Source organism: Musa acuminata, chromosome BXJ3-10 (assembly GCF_036884655.1).
Source record: "Musa acuminata AAA Group cultivar baxijiao chromosome BXJ3-10, Cavendish_Baxijiao_AAA, whole genome shotgun sequence".
NCBI lineage: Eukaryota > Viridiplantae > Streptophyta > Magnoliopsida > Zingiberales > Musaceae > Musa > Musa acuminata.
In genome coordinates this window covers 22,137,608-22,157,324 of record NC_088358.1, presented here as the reverse complement: position 1 = coordinate 22,157,324, position 19,717 = coordinate 22,137,608, and the positions used below count along the sequence as shown (strand labels likewise).

At 43.3% G+C, this 19,717-nt stretch overlaps 1 protein-coding gene and 1 long non-coding RNA gene across 9 annotated transcripts; one reads left to right on the top strand and one right to left on the bottom strand.

Moving 5' to 3' along the window:
* Nucleotides 1–6,793: 6,793 nt before the first annotated feature.
* Nucleotides 6,794–8,236, top strand: LOC135650537 (uncharacterized). Of its 4 annotated transcripts, XR_010501569.1 has the most exons (3): nt 6,850–7,389; nt 7,532–7,717; nt 7,831–8,236. It is a non-coding gene; the product is annotated as an uncharacterized LOC135650537 (long non-coding RNA). The 4 variants fall into 4 exon arrangements; XR_010501566.1 differs by lacking the exon at nt 7,831–8,236 and having other exon boundaries at nt 6,794–7,389; nt 7,532–7,783; XR_010501568.1 differs by lacking the exon at nt 7,831–8,236 and having other exon boundaries at nt 6,794–7,439; nt 7,532–7,783.
* A 297-nt stretch (nt 8,237–8,533) lies between these two features.
* On the bottom strand, nt 8,534–17,318 carry LOC135582365 (probable hexosyltransferase MUCI70). Of its 5 annotated transcripts, none has more exons than XR_010501597.1 (7): nt 16,936–17,318; nt 15,749–16,021; nt 13,498–13,853; nt 11,009–11,220; nt 10,369–10,527; nt 10,007–10,185; nt 8,534–8,922 (listed from the first exon to the last, which is right to left on the bottom strand). XR_010501597.1 is itself a non-coding variant. In XM_065170215.1 (7 exons), exons 1-7 carry the CDS (start codon nt 17,090–17,092, stop codon nt 8,857–8,859), a joined length of 1,500 nt encoding a protein of 499 aa, XP_065026287.1. In that variant the 5' UTR covers nt 17,093–17,318; the 3' UTR covers nt 8,534–8,856. The 5 variants fall into 5 exon arrangements, 4 of the variants coding, with proteins under 4 accessions (XP_065026287.1, XP_065026290.1, XP_065026288.1 ...); XM_065170215.1 differs by having other exon boundaries at nt 10,271–10,527; XM_065170218.1 differs by having other exon boundaries at nt 10,083–10,185; nt 10,271–10,527.
* Between the last annotated feature and the right edge of the window lie 2,399 nt (nt 17,319–19,717).

The window sequence follows — 19,717 nt, the reverse complement described above, 5'->3', positions numbered from 1 at the left end:
AGGCGATCGAGGCTTACAAGAAGTCCGAGAACTTTGAGCTCGGACTGACCAGAATGGGGCGAGTATCCTACGAGTATGGATACAGGATTGCCCTGGGTCGCTTCGCTTCGTGCCCTCCCGGCTCCGAGGTGGAAAGGGATCCGTTCGCCTCTCACCCCGTGGACTTGGAGGTGGATATGCCGGAGGACGTGCCGTTTGACGACCGCCCGAAGACTCCGGGTGAGGAGTGAGGGTCGTTTTTTGCACATCGGGTCGAGGGTGCGAGGGTTTTGTGCATGGGTTTTGGCTTCTGTATCCCCTCCTTTTTAATAAGATGATTTTTTCCTTCGATCTTCTGTGGTTGCGTGTTGTCTGTTTCTTCAGACGAAATATTTCCTAAGGTTCTGTATGTTCCAAGTCCGGGGCACGGGGTCGCCATCCATTGTGGCGAGCCTGAATGTCCCCGGTCGGGAAACTCCGATGACCCGATAGGGTCCCTCCCACTTTGGGGCCAGTTTCCCCCTTACTTGGGTGGGGTGGCTGACCTCGATTTTGCGCAGGACCAAGTCCTCTAATTTTATCGACCGGGGTCGCACGTTCCGGTTGTAGACCCTTGCTACGGCTCTTTTGTAAGAAAGGGCTTTTTGGTGTGCGTCGGCCCGTCTTTCCTCGAGCAGGTCCAGGTTTGATCGGAGCCCTTCGCCCGAGGCTTCTTCGCTGTAGTTTGCCGTCCGCGGAGTCGGGACGGCTACCTCGGGTGGTAACACGGCCTCGGTCCCGAACGTGAGGCTATAGGGAGACTCCCCGGTCGGGGTCTTGGGGGTAGTGCGAAGCGCCCACAGGACGCTCGGGAGCTCGTCGATCCAAGCTGATCGGGTAGCGGATACCCTTCTCTTGAGTCCGTCGACGATGGCCCGGTTGGTAACTTCAGCTAGCCCATTCGCCTGGGGGTAAGCCACCGAGCTGAACCTCAGTTGAATTTTGTGCTTGGCGCAAAACTCTTGGAATTTCCTGCTGGCGAACTGCGGTCCATTGTCGGCGACGATGGACTGGGGCAGGCCGAAACGGGTTATGAGGTTTCTCCATACGAACCTTTTCACTTGCGACTCCGTGATGGTTGCTAGGGGCTCGGCTTCGACCCATCTGGTAAAGTAGTCCACTCCCACGATGATGTACTTCCGTTGGCCGGAGGCGGGCGGGAGAGGCCCGAGTATGTCCAGTCCCCATTGCGCGAATGGCCAGGCACAGTCGACGGGGGTGAACAGGACCGCCGGTCGTCGGGTGGTACGGGCGTGCTCCTGGCACGAGCCGCATCGCCGCACGAGAGCTTTTGCGTCCTGGCGCATGGTCGGCCAGTAGTACCCCTGTCGGAGTACCTTGTGCGCCAGGGCTCGCTCGCCTATGTGTTCCCCGCAAGCTCCTTCGTGCATGTCGGACAAAACCGTCCTGGCTTCGCTCGGCTCTAGACAGCGCAACAGGGGGCGCGAGAAAGACCGTTTGTACAGCCGTCCTCCTTCCTCGGTGTACCACGCCTGCGTTCGACGCAAGCGCCGAGCTGTAGTCGTATCGTCGGGCAGGGTTCCGTCCTGCTTGAAGCGTAACATCTCCTGTACCCAAGTGGCCGGCGCGCCATGAGCGACGGTGGCGACGACCTCTATGGCTCGGCGGGGGAGTTCTTCGGTCTCGGGTCGAGCCCAGGGGGACGGGCCGGACGCCCGTTTAGCCAGGGTGTCGGCTCGCTGGTTCTCGCTCCTGGGAACATTCGACAGTTCAAAATGGGCAAACTTGGCGGCCAGGCTTCTTACCTGCGCTAGGTATTTTGCCATAGTCGGGTCCCGGGCCTCGTATTCGCCATCGAGCTGCCTAGCCACCAGCTGCGAGTCGGTGATGACGCGTATGTCGGTCACCTGCATTTCCAGTGCCAACTGGAGCCCCGCCAGGAGAGCCTCGTATTCTGCCTCGTTGTTGGTGGCTCTGAACCCGAAGCGGAAGGAGCGCTCGATCGAGCGGCTGTCAGGTGTTGCTAGAACCAGACCCGCGCCGGCGCCATTCGCGTTGGCCGAGCCATCTACGTGGAGGGTCCAGGTATCGCGCAGTGGCTCGAGTTCTTCGCCGGTATTCGGCGTCAGCTCCGCAATGAAGTCTGCCACGGCTTGGGCTTTGATGGCGGTCCGAGGTATGTATTGTATGTCGTGCTCGCCGAGCTCCACTGCCCATTTGAGGAGACGCCCTGCAACATCGAATTTGGACAGGATAAGCCGAAGCGGCTGATCGGTTATTACCTCTATCGGGTGAGCCTGGAAGTAGGGACGGAGTTTCCGCGCCGACAGGACGAGCGCCAGCGCCAACTTTTCGATTGGCGGGTAGCGTTCTTCTAGCCCGCTCAGCATGTGGCTGACGTAGTAGACCGGTAGTTGGTCGCCGGAAATTTCTTTGACTAGAACCGAGCTGACCGAATGCCGAGAGACGGCAAGGTAGAGACTCAGCTTCTCCCCTGGGGAGACCGAAGCGAGTCGAGGGAGGCTGGCCAGGTGTAGCTTCATTTGCTCGAAGGCCGTCTCGCATTCCGCCGTCCACTGGAAGTTCTTCGGATCCTTCAGGGCCCGGAAAAAAGAGTGGCAGCGATCTCCCGATCGGGAGAGGAAGCGCGACAAAGCGACTAGCCTCCCGTTGAGGCGCTGCAGGTCTCTGATCGTCCGTGGAGGCCGCATGTCGATGAGGGCCTGTATCTTTTCCGGGTTGGCGTCAATCCCTCTTTCGTGTACGATGAATCCGAGGAATTTTCCCGAGGTCACACCGAAGGCGCACTTGGTGGGGTTGAGGCGTAGGCCGAACCTCCGCAGAGTGTCGAATGTCTCCGCCAGGTCGGAGGGATGATCCTCCGCCGTTCGGCTCTTTACGATCATGTCGTCGACATATACCTCCATGTTTCGTCCGATCTGGTGGGCGAACATCTTGTTCACCGTCCTCTGGTAGGTTGCCCCGGCGTTTTTTAACCCGAACGGCATAACTCTGTAAAAGTATATCCCTTGCTCGGTGAGGAAGGCTGTATGTTTTTGATCTTCGGGTGCCATCCTGATCTGGTTGTACCCGGAGAAGGCGTCCATAAACGAGAGTCGGGCGTGGCCGGCCGTGGCGTCGACCAGCTGGTCGATCTTCGGGAGGGGGTAGCAATCTTTTGGGCAAGCATTGTTGAGACTGGTGTAGTCAACGCACATTCGCCAACTTCCATTAGGTTTTTTGACAAGGACTACGTTGGAGAGCCACTGTGGGTACCTCGCCTCTTCTATGAAACCGGCCGCCAGAAGCCGGTTTACTTCTTCTCGGATGGCCAGCTGCCGATCCGGGGCCTGCCGCCTGGGCCTCTGTTTCACCGGCCGGGCGTCGGACGAAATGTTCAGATGGTGCAGTGCGACTTCCGGGTGGACTCCTGTCAGGTCGGCTGACGTCCAAGCGAAGATGTCGGCGTTGACTCGCAGAAGGCCGACGAGCTGCTGTCGTTCTTTTTCGGGGAGTTCCGACCCGATTTTGACTGTTTGATCGGGCCTTCCTTCGACCAGCGGCAAGTCGACGGTGGATTCCTTCGGCTCGGGGCGGGGGGTTGGTTTTTTTCCCTCCCGGGGGTCTTCCAGCGGGGATTGGATCCTTGCTCTCTTGTTTAATGACACAGCGGTCAGGTAGCAGCGCCTGGACTCCCAGGAGTTCCCCGCCACTTCCCCGACCCCCTCGTGGGTCGGGAACTTGATGGTTTGATAGTAAGTTGAGATGACGGCTCGGGTCTTGTTGAGGGTTGGCCGTCCTAGGATGGCGTTGTATGCCGTGGGGAGGTCGACCACCAGAAAGGAGGTCATCACCGTTTTTGCTTTAGGGAAGGCTCCCAAAGTTAGGGGCAGGGTGATGACCCCTAGTGACGAGATCGAGGCGCCGGTGAACCCCGTGAGTGTTGAGCATACCGGCTTCATGTTCTCCTTTACCAGGCCGAGCTTTTGGAAGGCGTCCCAATAAAGTATATCGGCCGAGCTTCCAGTGTCGACCATGATTCTTTTTACTTGCGCGTTGGCGATTCGGGCTGATATCACCAGTGCGTCATCATGCTCGGCTAGTTCAGATCCCCCGGTCGGGAAGGTGACTTCGGGACCTTTTTCGGGTTTGGAGCCCTCAGCTCGGGAGGCCCTGGCGTATGCCCTTCCACCTGCCGCGGAATTCCCTCCGGACGCCGGCCCGCCGGTTATGACATCTATGTGGCGCTCGATGGGGCCCTCCGGGCGTGGCGAGAGCTCCTTGTCTGGTTGGAGGTACGAGCCGAGGTGTCCTCGGCGGATGAGCTCCTCAATTTGCCTTTTTAATTCCCGACACTCCTCGGTGTCGTGACCGGGCTGTCGGTGGAAACGACAGTATTTGGAGCGGTCCGCGAGCTCGCGCGGACTCCTCATCGGGTAGGGGTCTTTGAGAAGGCCTTTCTCCTTAATATGGAGAAATATCTCGGTCCGAGAGGAGTTAAGGCCCGGAAGAGGGGACCCAGGCACCGCATCGTTGAGGCCGCCGGCCCTGCGCCGGGAGGTGGCGGGCTGCTGCTGTTGGGACTGCTCGGGCTTGACCCTCTTGCGCTCGTCACGCTTGCCGACCATCCATGCCTCGGCAGTGATGTACTGGTTCGCACGCTGCAACATTTCGGGTACCGAAGTAGGGGGTCGCTCCACTAGAGACCAAAAGAATCGGGTAGGGCGCAGGCCCATCATGAATGCCTGCATCATTAAAGAAGGGTGAGCATCAGATAGGCCGCGGATTTGTGTGGTGAAGCGGTTCACAAAGTGAAAAAGGGGCTCATCCTCCCTCTGGTTGAGCCCGAGGAGCATCGCCACCGATGGTTTCGGCTTGGCATGAGCCAGGAAGTTAAGCTCGAAATCCCTGGCCAGCTGGTCGAAAGAGGCGATGGTCGCGGTCTTCAGATTGCTGTACCACGCTCGGGCTGGGCCCCGCAGGGTCGTCGGGAACGCCCTGCACATCAGGGCATCGGACGTCCCGTATAGCGCCATTTGGGCGCGGAAAGCAGCCACGTGGTCCGCCGGATCGGTGGCACCTTCATAAGCATCTAGTGACGGGAGCCGAAAATGCGGCGGAATGGCCTGCTCTTGAATCTCGGGGATGAAGGGGGACCCCTGGTGTTGTTCGGCCCCCGGGTTTCCCCCGGTCCGGCGAACCTCGCGCTGCACCTCGTCCAGCCGGCGGCCTACGAGGCGTAGCTGGGCCCACAGTTCCTCCGCTGAGCCTGAAAGTGGGGCTACGGGCGTCGGATGCGCCGCTGGTTCCTCCGCTTCTCGGCTCCCGGGTCGGGTCGATCGGCGCGGAGGGGAAATGGGAGACTCGGGGAGCGGTGCGGCGTTTTGAGCGCCGGCGGGCCGTTGCCGCGGTGGGGGTAGGGTTGAGTGTGAAGACGCCGGGGGAGAGACCAGCGGGATGATGGTCTGCATCACTCCCGTAAGGGCCCGAACCTGGTGCGTGAGGTCGTAGAGGGCTTCGGGCGGCACGGGTGACGGGCCACCGGGATTGGCGACGGGAGGCGATAGGCCCGGATCGTTGAATAATCGCCAATAGCGCTCCGAGATCGCGGCGGGGCGCTCGTCCCGAATTCCCTCCTGTTGGGGGCGTTCCTCCGTCGCGTCGGTCGTGTGCGACCGGATGGCTGGGGGTTCGTCGGAGTGAGCCTGCGGATCGTTTGACATTCGGACCGGCCCTCCTTCTAGCGCCATTATGTTAGTGTAAACACCTTTTTTTCTATTTAGTGTAAACACCCTTTTTCTTAGCCGTGACCCGGGAGGTCGTCTCGGCTCGTTCGAGGGTCCGAATGGCGGGGATCTCCCTGGGGCGGTACTCGTCTCCACCGGGATGGTCGGGTGCGGCCTCGGACTCGGGGCGATGCGGCGACTCTTCCCGAGCGGGGATCATCCGGCGCGTCCCGGTCGGGAGACCTCGGCTTGATACCTGCACAATGGTCGGGTGCGCTCGACCCGACCCCTCCGACGATCAAGTTAGAGAGATGCAGTGGCGGTTGTTTTTTTGGGGGAATTCAGCCTTACCTTTCCCTTCGGGCTTGAGGACTGTTATAGGGGAACCCGGCATTCTCGGCTGCGCCATCCCGTCGGTCGGGGCCGTATCTCTGATAGCGTCCGATATCGCTGAAGACGTTGCGTATGGGAGCGGGGGATCGCAGGGTATGGGCGAGCTTCAACCGCTACCCACTTCCGTCTCGTCCTACTGTGCTGGGTCAACTGAAGGGGCTGTGGGCTCCGTGAGGCTAACGTCCAGACGCATTCTGCTGCCCTTGTTGCTTTCCCTGGGGCGCCGCGCCGGTCCACGTGCGGGGGAAGTCGCCGGGGGCGGGGTTTACCATTTTTTGCCATATCAGAATGAATCTAGCATCCTTACTTCCTCCACCCCGGCCGGATCATGATGGTTCAGTGCGTGTCTTATGAATAGTTTTACCCAATTGTCTTTCGATATAGTACCAACGTAGTGTTCTAAGAACCTGTGTCGTGAAATTGCAAAAAATATATCATAAAAATTAGAATCACCGATGAGCATCACTAAGCTGCCCGGTTTACCCATGAGAAGGAAAAAGTGCTCCAATTGAAATAACTTGTCCTCGTCACCCAACCCAATAAGGAAGTCATCTAGGATGAGGAAGTATCTGTGGCTTCCACCGAATCGATCATAAAACAACCAGACGTCCTCGTATGGCTCCCCAGCTATCAATCTCATAAATTCTTTGATGACCCACATGGCGTCGAAAGAAGATACTTTGAACCCATCAATCCAGACTCGACGATCAAAGTGCTCGCAGACCCATGGGTGGTGGTAAACCATGCGAGCGATGGAAGTCTTCCCCACCATGAATGGGCCGTATAAGAGGAAGTAGCAAAGCCCATCATCATCACCATCATCATCATGCACATTGTGGGATCGTTGTTGCTGCTTCCGACAAATTTTATTTATGATTTTTTCTACATCTTCTTCGTCTCTTCCCACCACCTCTTCTCTCAAGATGGTGAAGTACTCTTCTTTTTTGTCTTCTTCTTCTCGTCGTGGATATGTAGAATCCATAATCTCCTTTCGAAGGCATAGCGAAGACCCTCTCCTCACGAGGTAATTCAACCTGCTTGCCTTATGCTCCATCTCTAGTAGAATAGCATGGCGAGATGCTACTTCGGGGAAGGAGCACGGCAGGAGGTTGGATGCCGCCGCTCCCTTGGGTTGCCAGCCCAGGATGCTGCGGAGCAGGTCTTCCACGTCCGCGACGGCTATCCCGACGTCGTTCGCCCACTCCTCCACCTCCGGCTCCTTCAACGCTCTTATCTGGGCATCCATGATCACCGCATAGAGGGCCCAGATGCAATCATGAACCATCTCCAGGTGATTTTGGATCCGGAGCTCCCGTCCTTGCGCCATCAGGGCAGGCGTCGGTAGTATTTCGAAGAGTACGAACTTCAAATCGGACGACACCGCCATGTATGGTTCTGATCTTACTCCTCCTTTTCTTCTTCTTTGTGTGCAGTATGTCGGGTGGGAGTCTTGGAATTCGCTCGCTTCTCCATTTAGTAGAGCTCAATAGTACTCTTGGCATCGGACTTAACCATCGAACGCACGCGACCACGAGGACGTACCTGATAGATAGAAGATAAGATTTTCCTATTCTGTTGAGGAAAATCCTCTCTTATAAATAGGAGAGGGATATGTTAATGTATTCAAGCTAAAATTATTTCAATAAAGCTTCTTCACTTCTTCTTCAATAAAGTTTTTATAATAATTATTCTTATCTTCTATTATTTTCTTCGGTACCTCCAATGGAGAAAGTTGCACGCAAGAATAAAGGGCATCACCGTCTCCAAATTGGAAGGATTCCAAAGGTTGTGCCACTAATACCACCAACACACTCTTGGAATCTACCTTACCGTCGGCACAAGAAACAAATCAAGAATCTCCATCGTCCCAAGCAAGCTCCCAGTTAGTTAGTCGCTTTATTGTTCTCCATGGTCTTCTTTCCGCGGCTTTCATGCGAACAGAATTCTCGATCTCATGCAAGCTGTGAAGGAAAAGCTATAAAGAAGAGGTTGTCGGATGCAAGATCACTTCAATTAATTTATCGCAAAGGATAAAAGTAGATTGTTGTTGAACTCTTTGTATTTTTGTTGATTCAATCCGACCTCCATACTGTATGATGAAGGATCCATCCGGTAGAAATACATATAATATATAGTTTAGACCAAATTTAAACTCATTGTATTAAGTTTGCAGAAATACATATAATATTTATGGAGAAATAAAGAAAGATGAATAGTGAGATTTACATCATACATATATACATACAACTATGTAGCAAAAGAAGGGTACAAAATTTTCCTTCAACAACATCTAAAGCAAGATTTATGATATTTTATTAAAAAAAATATTAAATTAGATAATAGTGGTACCATCTCGTCAAATATTTTTGTTGATTCCCAGTTATCTCAATCTATGTAATTACTCAGAATATATCAAAATTTCGACCACAGGAATATATCAACCAATTCACCATCACTATTTATACACTAATGCTTCTGCTTTGTTTACAAAAGCAAACCAAGAAAGAGAAAAAAATATATGTTCATATATGAGAATACAACAAACAGCAAGAAAGGTTGAATTATGAAAAACAAAAAAGAAAAGATCCTTGCTCTGCAACAAAATCCGCATGAAGAGCCTCTGCTCTTCTAGGAATTAAATCCATATCCGGTTCTTCCTCACTCTGTAGCTGAGCATTGATTCGAGGAGTCTCCGGTCAAGCTGTCTGTTCCTACCTTCCAAGCTTAGTATGAGACTGAAGAATCTAAAATTATCTTCTCAAAGGACCGAATGATCTACCAACTTATGATGGAACAATTTGCCAATTGCTCTCCGCTCACAATCCTGTGGCAGAGGAAAGATGGTGAGTTCCAAATGATCAAACATGGCATTTGTTTGCGTATATTGTACTTTGTTTTAGAGAAAAGTTATGCCCAGCTGTATTAAATGATCTGTTATGACACTAAAGGACTACAATTGATTCTTTACTTTCATCCCTTACTACAGTCTTCCAGAATAGTCCAAGGCTACTTTGACAACTTTGTCTTCTCTATCAGGGAAAATATTTTGTCATAGATTATCTTCCTCATCGATATAGACTTAAACAATCAGGGAAGATTAAATTGTGATCTATCATAGTGCTGTACTAAACAGATATATATTCTTATGACTATCGCAAACAAACATCGGAGACAGTCCATTAAATTTGCTTTTAACGAGGGAAAAGAATGTGAAAAACCAGAAGACACTTGAAATAAACAAACTATAGATCTAATATTTTAACTTGTTAACAAATGTAGAAACGATCAGAAAGAAAGCAGACTTTGTTACCTATATATATTAATCAGGAGAAGCTCTTGTCTGAACTACCATGACAAAAATATCTTGAGCATGAATCAATGATCCTGTTCTTGTAACTTACTAGCTACACCAGCTTTAATTCATGCAGTTATTTCCAAATACATGTCTAGAAAGGTAAGCTAAAGCCAAAACGAGATGCTTCTTTGATGCTTTAACATGTGTGCTGGAGACAAGAATGAAACAACTTCAAGGAGTCTTGTGAGTAATAAAAGAACATGCATCTTGACCTTTGAGAGTTCATTGGTGAATACACAAAACTTGCCAGTGTTGACACTTGTGCCACCATAGAATAGGCATGGTCAGATCATAGTCAACATAGATGGTTTTTGGGTACTATAAAGTAGGAGCTTCACAGTTCAAATAAATACTCCACTCGGATAATTAAAATAATATAATAAACTGTAAGTGCAAATCACCTGGATACAATAGTTAAGCAGTGACCTCTCCAAATTGATTACTTAAAAGCATACACATGCAGAATACTGAAGTTCACCAAGCAAAAGTGGGTTTTCATATTTTAATTCTCAAACTTCAGTATGGTGGAATTTCATATGAGAAGTTATGTTACCTTAAACATATTTAGATAAAATGGCCTTCCTGGATTCATTCTCTTCAGCTTTAGAAAAGTGTATGCAAAACTCAACTGATCACGTGAGGTGAACCGGTTGACTTCATTAAACCAGAGGCAAGAAAATAAATTTGACATAGGCGTATGAGCTCGTACGATAAAAGAACCTTCTGGAACAACTGCAAAAGCAAATCACAACATCAATATTTGACAAAACGATGAGCCAAAATGCAAACTTCAAATAGAATTGTAAATGACACAGACAACTTGGTAGAATAGAGCTGTGCTCGGACTCATTAAACTTCGACAAACCATCAGACTGATAGAACATAAACTGCTCGTCAATAACAGTATGATTGTACTTATTCAAGCGCTTGTTCTGGAGTACTTCCTCCCAGACACAATGGCGATCATAATGGTTTGAGATAGCATATTCTGATCTTGTCCTCCATAAAAAGTATTCCAGAATCAACATCGGATCAGCATGAAGACGCATTTTGCTATCAATCCAAATAGAGTACCTGAAACGACCATGGACCCAGATTAGTACATCGATGACTAGAACATGAAATTAAGATAGCATCAGAAGGGGTTGGTTCTACATTTCGCTCGGACCAATACAAAGTGAATGGTATGAACAGGTGTGATGACCTATTAAGTCAATGGCACAGACAGCAGCATATGCCTCCCAACACTGTGTATACTCAACTCTTAAAATAAGTCCTCGACATGGTTGATGTACTATGTACCAGTATGCCAGAACATACCGGATCCATGAAGGTCTGATCAAGGATCAGCATGGATCCGATGCCCAAAATGTTAAAACATGATGTTAACTAAAGACTGGACCAGCACGGATCTGATACCTGATATGTCAAAACATGATGTTAAATAAAAAACCATTAAGGGAAGTCACACATCCATCTGTGCTTGGCTTGGGTAACAAAAAAGCTTTAGTTTATATTAGGTTAGTGCAGAATGAGTATTGCTAATACACATTACCTAGCTGATGGAAACAGACGATGGGACAAAAATTTTGGCACCTTTCCAGTTTTTCGCATATCTGCATATGGTAAGTTCTTGACGACAATTATTCGCCATAGACCAATGTTTCCCATGTCATCAGGAACATGTCCTTCTGAAGAAAGTTTTTTCAACGTTAGCTCATCCAGGAACATCATGAAGCAGACATTCTTCTTAGAATATGTGCCGATCTGTGACAATTACAACCTACAAATTTTATTACAACACAAATATAAAGATGATGTAAATGGAGAAATCTCAGGGAAAGGTACGGCATTCTGAAATATGAACAAGTTGGTATTGTCGTTGGTATGAATATATGCAAAGTAGAAAATAATTGGTAAGGTTATGTCGGGAACCATAAACACAAGCATATGCAACAATGGTCCAGCACTCCCATGTTATTAGAGGCTTAAATGAAAATAAGAAATTCCCTCACACTTGCGACATTGTATGAAAAGATATCACCAGTACACGTGTCTAAGTTCATTATGACATGAACAAAAAAAATCAAAAACATGCACATAAAAAATTGACTAGGAACAAAACTCTCAGCCATAATATCACCAAGGGAAAGGCCTTACATGCAAAACAAAGAATTTTATTATTTCTAAATTTTCATTTGGAGATGAACGTTAGAAGTTAAGGGTTTCAGGCTGTGAGACTGAATATATGAAGTGTAGTGTTAGCAGTACAAGAGAATAATATAGTGTAAGCAGATAAAAAACTCCCATAAATTTTGATATTTTGAATTTGTTATTCAACATTAATAAATATATTGATGAACATTGAACAGAATGATTGGTGAGTTAGGATGGTAAAAGACATGAAGAGAAAGAGTCAAGAATGTATTTTGATAATTGTGTGCCCTCAAATTTTAAAAATAATAACATAATAAAACAACACAATTATACTTTAGATTAAAATTGTTGATATTTATAAAACAACAAATGTACAAAATCATTATAAGCTAATGTTGTTCAGATGGATCTACAGTTATACTAGAAACAAGGAAAAAAAAATGTTTACATTGTGAGCAAATAGGGATAGTTACATATTCTGAATGAGAAAAAAATATACAGTGGTTAGGACAAGACGAGTCAATTAGGATTCTGGTGTAAGGAGAGATGTTGGAAAACTTAAGAAAACTTTTACTAGATAAAATAAAAGGATACTTGGGGCTCTTAGTCGGACTAGTGATGTTGCCTTTATCAGACCTCGACGGTAGAAAAAGACTAACTAACCCCAAAATAGTTAGGGTCTTATGGATTGATTTTGCAATATAGAGGACTTTTGACTCCATATGATGCTTTGTAACTTCAAGTTAGATGGAAAGAAAAAAAAAAAATACATGGTGGAAAAAGGAAAAGCTCAGGAAGTTCCTTTTTGCTGACTTTTGCACAAGTAGCATTAAGTTGTGTGCGGTTCATTAGTATTTTAGTATTTCCAAAGAGGCAACTCTCCTTAATTTCACTGTGGGGCAATCAAATACTTGGATCTTTCAAAAAGGTAATTTCCCTCCCAGATGCTCAAGTATATTCATGATGGTATCAAATTGCACATTCTTAGCAATGCAGTTTATACTTTATAGCACCGAAATGATTAAAATCTACTGAAGATTTTGAGTCATAAATGAAAGCAAAAGATGTACATCAATAATCAAATTACATGATGAGGCACACAATTATTAGAATCCAAATTATGCACCATTATTTCAAGCTGAATGATATATGTTCAGTGCTTAACAGTAATAAAAGTTACAAGCTTGGTCCTTATAGCCCATTTAAAATAGCTGAAGTTTCTTATTAACAAAATACACAACCTATAATGTGCTACCAAGTTGACAATTCCTTTTCTCATGAATTTGTAACTGGATTACCATATCTTCAAGAAATTTTCTCAGCTAAATTTGTTGATTCCTGCTTAACCTTCACCATGTGCCTTTACAACTTTCTTTTCTCAATGTAAAAATGTTATTTTATAAGAAAGTGGAAAATTCTACAAATACATGAGTTGAAACTAATGAATTCATACAATGCACATGGTGGTTGGACATGGCTAAAACTTGACATATGGAGTTATATTTATACAAAATGCAGCTGAAATATTTATACAAAATGCAGCTGAAACAGATAACTTAGGTAGTTTTGATAAGAGAAACATGCTTGTAGCCTTGTAGCATGTTAACTAATAAAAAATCCACCGAAACAAATATAAGGATCATCTTAAAAGAATATATAGGGTTAGTCTTAACAAGAATATAAATACACTTATAAAGTAATGAAAAGAAATCTACTGAAACAGATATTCTAAGGTTAGTTAAGATGGCTTAAGTGCAGATATAGAATGCTCAACCTCATGACCAAACAAGTTATAGTATGACAATGTCAGATGATGTGAGAATTGTTAATAAGCTCATGGATATAACCATTAATGCTACGATCCATTACGATGAAAGAAGTTTGTACCTTGCTGCTTGTTGGCCTCCGCAAAAAATCAGAATTTCCAAATATACAAGACGACACCACAACTATGCAACTAGCCATATGCTCCCCATCCTTCTCAGACAAGTCAAATCCAGTACCATGGTATCCCTCTGGCGCTTGAACAAAACCACAATAAATTGTTTGATTTCTAGCATAAAATGATTTCTCCCTTTGTTCAAGTGTCTGATGCCCACCAAATCGAGGCTCAATTACAACATTCTTATTAGAAGTTTCCTCCTTAGTGATGTATTCTAGAGAAAATTTAGTAAAATTTAGGTAATTTTCTGGCTCGACAAGATTGTCAACTGACTCTGCAAACCCAACTTCACAAGGAACATCTGAAATTTTGGCAACATAAAAGGCAACGTTAATTTATTCAAGATAAAATTTATTAATGTATTCCAAAATCATGCATAGAGAGATAATGAAAAGATTGACTTACGATGCCAAATGGACTATTAAGAGAAGATAAGGCCAGAATTCTTTTAGCAAATGATGAATTAAAAAGACATCAGAGTGAAGACCAAGATGTGATCAAATACAAAATTCATGATTCAAGAAATTCCATATGGAACACGAATATGATCAAATGATTGATGAATGGTCATACATGAGCATCATGCTTGGTATGACCAAATAAAGCAATGCTTATATCCAATAAGATATGCCTACCAAAAGCTTGACTTGAGGGCACACCAAACAAGGTCTACATAATGTTACTACAATGATAATAGTTTTATTTTGTCACCACTACTTCAAAATAATGTTAGTTCAAGTACTTGTGGTAACGTGCTCCTACAATATCATTTTAATTAGAAGAACATATAGGTACAAATATAACAAGGGATGTGGAGAAGAAGTCAGAACTAAGCGATGAAACATTAAACAAAAATAGTAACATATGTCTTGACCTAAGAAATATGTTAAGAGTCCTAAAACATATATTTCTTATTCCTAGACTTCTTAAAAACTATAGCTAATCAGATGAGATAAAGTTTTATTCTTATACATAAACATAGCCGAAGAGTGCTTCTGTTTTAGGATCCTACCATGGGGGAATTGCAAGTTCCTTTAATTATCCACAGAGCGATGTTTTACTCTGCTTTAATAGTCGTTGCATCAATCCTACATTATTCAATAGACTGGATGAAAGTAGCAAAAGCTCATTAACAATGGGATGCTTAGAAACTTTTCACAAAGCTTGATGCGCAGCTAAATAGTCACTTGAGAATCATGCTTTGTGGAATTAAACAATCAATGACTATTAAAGAATGCTGCTTTTGCACCTCGGTGTCTTGCATGACACCCCAACATACCAACGCCAATGATCCACAATCCAACCAGGCTCCATTGTATTTTTGCATCCGACATTTGCCACAGTCTTGCCTTTTGGTTCAAGCAATTTGTGGCTAGCCTTGCCAGATAGGCAGATCAACCAATCTACGCCAACTATGAGCTGGAGTCCTAATAAAGGTGCAACTTCTAGAATGGCAGTGCCCAACACCAAACTCCTATATCAGGAATCACTTGATCAAAGAGGAACAAGACAACCTAACCAACTCCTATCAGGATGTGGACTAGATCAAGATTCCATGTTAAAGAGTTCACCTGGCCTCTATATTTTAAGAAGGCAAGAGAAAGTGTTTGGTTATACTTGATCCAACCACCAACCTCTTCCGTGAAGAAGTTGACCACAATGGATCCCCTTAATGGATTCAAACAAAACCCAATAAAGAAAGACAGCAGCAATGCATTATATTATGATTTCAAGAAGAATATTCTGGTAATTTGAACAGCTGTTTTTTGTAACTGTTGGAGTTTTCTACTTTGGTAATTTCAAGAACCAAAAGTTGTAATCATTCAGGAGAAGAAAGCATCAATCAGATAAAGAGAGAAAACAGAAAGAAGTAATTACACTTGTCTCATTAAGAAGGTTTGTTGTTGAATTTCCCTTTTTAGATTCAAAACAGTTGATTGCACTGTCACTGGGACATGAATGAGGAAGAACCCATGTATGGTTCAGAATAAACAAATACTTAAAATAAGGAATAAATCGAGAAAACCAGAAGCAGTCTAAAAGTTTACCAGAATCCTTCACATATTGCAAAGACTGCTTAAGGAACTCTATGCACCACATAATAGGGAAAAAGAAATGGATGAACCAGTACTTTATAGTAGAAGTATTGAATTTTTTTATTTACAATTTAAAGAACCAAGAAGTTAAAGTCCTTACGGCGCTTGCGAGATTTGGCTCTTGAATGTTTTGAGCCCTCAAGCTGACTATCAGCCCTAGCATGTGAGAGATTGTTTTTGATATCTGAAGCAAAGCCCAAGTTCCGAAAATTTGATTTGTTGACAGAGATTTCTTTTCCCAAAGAAGTATGAGAACCTTGCCCTTCAAGAAGAGTATTTATATCCTCAGATATGTAGTCATTTGCATGTCTCATCTTGCTCTTCTCAACTTCATTGGCAAAAATTCTTTCATTCACATGTCCATGGTGAAGACCTATAAAGAATATGTTAGAATTCTTCCACACAAACATTTAGCAGAGAAGGATGACAACCGATAAATGAGATCCTGCAAAGAGAAACTACATTACAATTCATGAGATAAAACATCCCAAGATACGATACCATCCAGTAAAGAAAACTCCCTGTAAGCAAAATCACTCCTTCCCATAAGTTCATAGCATGGTCTTTGTCCTTCGTAGTTACTACTATCATTTAGTCTGACCAAATAATTTTAATCAGTTCAAATACTGTTTACATAAAATATGAATTATTTAAATTGTAGTCCATTTATTGGTTCAGCAAGTTCATGTTTAATATCAGTTGAACAAACTTCAAATTTAAGATCATCATAAGAAAATATAAGGATGTGAAAGTTATTCAATTCACACAATTGACAAATAAAACCAAGCCATTCCAACATAAGTTTATATTCACTATTCTTGCTTTGCAGACCATCACAAAAATTGCCAAATGTATTTAACCGGCAACATTAGAGAGCTCAATTAGGAGAGTTCAATTTCTCACCGATCAGTAAACAGGAATCTACGTATTAGACTTATTCAAAAATCTTCTATTAAACCACAAACATTGATCATGGAGAGTTAAAGGAAGATGGTTACCTTCTTCCTTAAGGTCATCTGCACACCACCGTTTTACAGACTAATTAAATTACATAAGCTTAATACTTTTTTGTGTTCTTTACCGTCTGATATGTCTAAAGCTCAACTCACAAGATTTTGAACTTTAAAACCGAAGCGCATAAAATCAGTCGCATAAAACACTTATCTAAAACACTTCTAAGAGGCAAGTAGCAGCAACCAAGTCGCAGGTACATGTAATCAAAGACTAACTCACTAGGAAAGTAATGACAACAAGGTACGAGATAAAAGCAATTAAAGAGCAACTCACTATCAAATGGCAACCTGGCCCCAAAGAAAGCGAGATAAACCAGAGAGAGCAAGGAGAACGAGAACAACCACAGGGAACACCTCCGCTTCCACGCGCGGCCGAGCCTTCTCGCTCGGCGCGGCCTTGATGTCTCACCAATGAGACCATAGGAACCCATTCAAGCGCCAATCTGCCGGGCGCATCCAAACTTCGAATCCCTCAAGAATCTAAGGAAAACCAGATTAAAGCAATTCCGGGCTGCAGCTCTCAAGATGATGCGAGAGATCTGAACGATTTGGCCGGCGAAACAATCGGGAAGGGGGATCGGAGTTAGGGTTTTTGGAGATGGGAGACCGGAGAGGTCGGATCTGGAGGATGGAATCGGGAGCTCGACTGGCCTCCGCACAAAGCCACAACGAATCCCGTATTCTTGTTTCTTCGTAACATATAATTCTCATTAGACGAAAATACCCGTGTCATTATCCAAAAATTACATGGATCATCATACCTCGTGATGATGTGCGGGAATCTTAAAGAAATTGAGTTTTCAATTTATACGCATAATTTTACGGCATCATTTAAATAATAATTATATTTGTTAACTAATATTATAAAAAACAAACTAAGTTTTTAGTCCATCAAAGTTGAATTAAAATTGATTGATTTTAATTCTAAATTATTAATAGATTAAAGGTAGATTTTTTATTATTTTATTTATTGGTATTTAGCCAAATTTTGGTTGCCATTGTATATTATTTCCTCTATTCCGATGTTGGATTTGGGTTAGAAAAAATAATCTATCACATGAGTTATCAAACTTTTAATCTTTCTTAAATGAATTAGGTACATCATGTTAAAATTTATTTGGATGGGATTTTGAATCCTAAGGCCAATGTTTTAGGTATTATATAGATTGTTAAGAGAAATATTATCTTTGATAATGTAAAGTAATTGGCATGATTTAGACTTCAATATCGGTCTCCTTCCACTTCAATAGAATGTCTAGTTTCATATGGAAGAAATGTTGAGCTTAAAGGCAACCCCTAGTGCATGACCTTTTATTAATGTTCCATTAATCAATATTAAGGTAAAATAATAATAATAATAATAACATAGATTAGAATATACATTTATACTAAACTTAATCGGATTTATATTTTCAAAATTAAAATTATTTGATTCGATTGAAATCGATTAACTAAATTGAATAAAAAATATCCTTTTAAATTAGAATCATTTATCGTCTTCAAAACTAAACTATTGATAAACTAGTTAAAATAAATCAATTTGGGACTAATTCGGTTGATTCAGGTTTAGTTTGATTTTTCGATTCGATTTAAATACTTCTGTCGATTGTCGAATTATAAAGAAGCTTGATCGAGATGTTTTTGACAAAGTAAGTATTTTTATACCATAATGGTTTATATTCATAATCTTGACTACAATAGTTGATAGTTAAAGGATAAGTACTTTTTATAGTCTCTTTCGCCCCCCTATCTATGAGATTTTTCCATGCAACATGAATGAACTATTGCCAAGGATTTAGTATCACTGACTAGTAAATATCACAAAGAGAATATATTTTCAGATACTTTTATGTTTTTGCATAGCCCATTGCTTAATTTGAATGTCGTTTAGAGAAGTATCATAACCATATTGGGCCAAATCTCCATCTCAATTGGCTAATGGACTTTGGATCTTCTTGTATGGCTTATATAACATCTGTTTTTGATATCTTATATACAAATCATATGACAATTAGGGTTTATAGCACTTGTATGCAAACAATCTAGTCTTTCCAATTTCCTATTTTTAAGGTTTTTTCCTCAATTGATCCCAATTTAAATCAACTAATTCAGATCAGGTAAATGTTCTTCTTATAAATGTAAAATTATTCCTAAAAGTGAAATCTTCATCATATGTTCTCGACTAGTTGTTATTAATTCATAGTTATGTCATTTTAAGGACTGTTCCAATCAAAATAGAGGAATTGCCTATGAAAAGAGATTGACCACAACGAGCCCATAAAGGTATTAAAATTGACTGAGACTTAAAAGCTATTGTAATGGTTAAATTAGTCTCCCATAATAAATAAACCCTAATTAATGGTTAAGATATTTAAGTTTCAATGATGCCTTTATGACTATTTTAAGTATTTTCTACATATATATTTATTTTGAGAATTGAAATTTTACATGATCTCATTAAAAGAAATCTTTACAATTTCTAAACATGATTCTTAGTAGCTAAATAACCCACCTAAAACAATATCATAAAACAATGCCATTGAGATCAATGAGATCGATCGAATTGGTTCCATGAGACCAGGATCGAGCAAGAAAATAACTTAGAAATAAAAATATATATTTTAAATCAATGTAATATTAGGACAGGATGAGCAAAATTTTGAACATATTATATGTTGAAAGATTCTTTTATCTTCATAATTAATTAGACAAGAAACATACAAATTCAAATTTAAAGATAAAAAATTAATATAATATAATTCATGAAAATATAACTATCATACAATTGGTAGAAAATAAGTAATAACCATATCATACAAATATATATATAGTAAATGACTAGCATATACATTATAAGCCATAAACATCCGGAATACCCCACCAACATGATATCATCCATTCATCACTTACAGTGAAAAATGGGCATGGGTAGATGAAAGACTAAGAAGAGAGAAGTTAGGAGGGAAAGGTGAAGTTGTCACACACAGATCTTTCCTAGAATGGCTCCTGAGGAATTGGTATGATGAGCTTATTATCCATAGAGATCTTGTTCTTCA

Coding starts and splice junctions, on each gene's coding strand:
- LOC135582365 (XM_065170215.1), bottom strand. CDS start 17,092: ATGGGTTCCTATGGTCTCATTGGTGAGACATCAAGGCCGCGCCGAGCG. Junction 16,022..16,935: donor GGCCAGGTTGCCATTTGATA/GTGAGTTGCTCT, acceptor TATTCTTTATAG/GTCTTCACCATGGACATGTG. Junction 10,528..11,008: donor CGTCTGTTTCCATCAGCTAG/GTAATGTGTATT, acceptor TGGTCGTTTCAG/GTACTCTATTTGGATTGATA.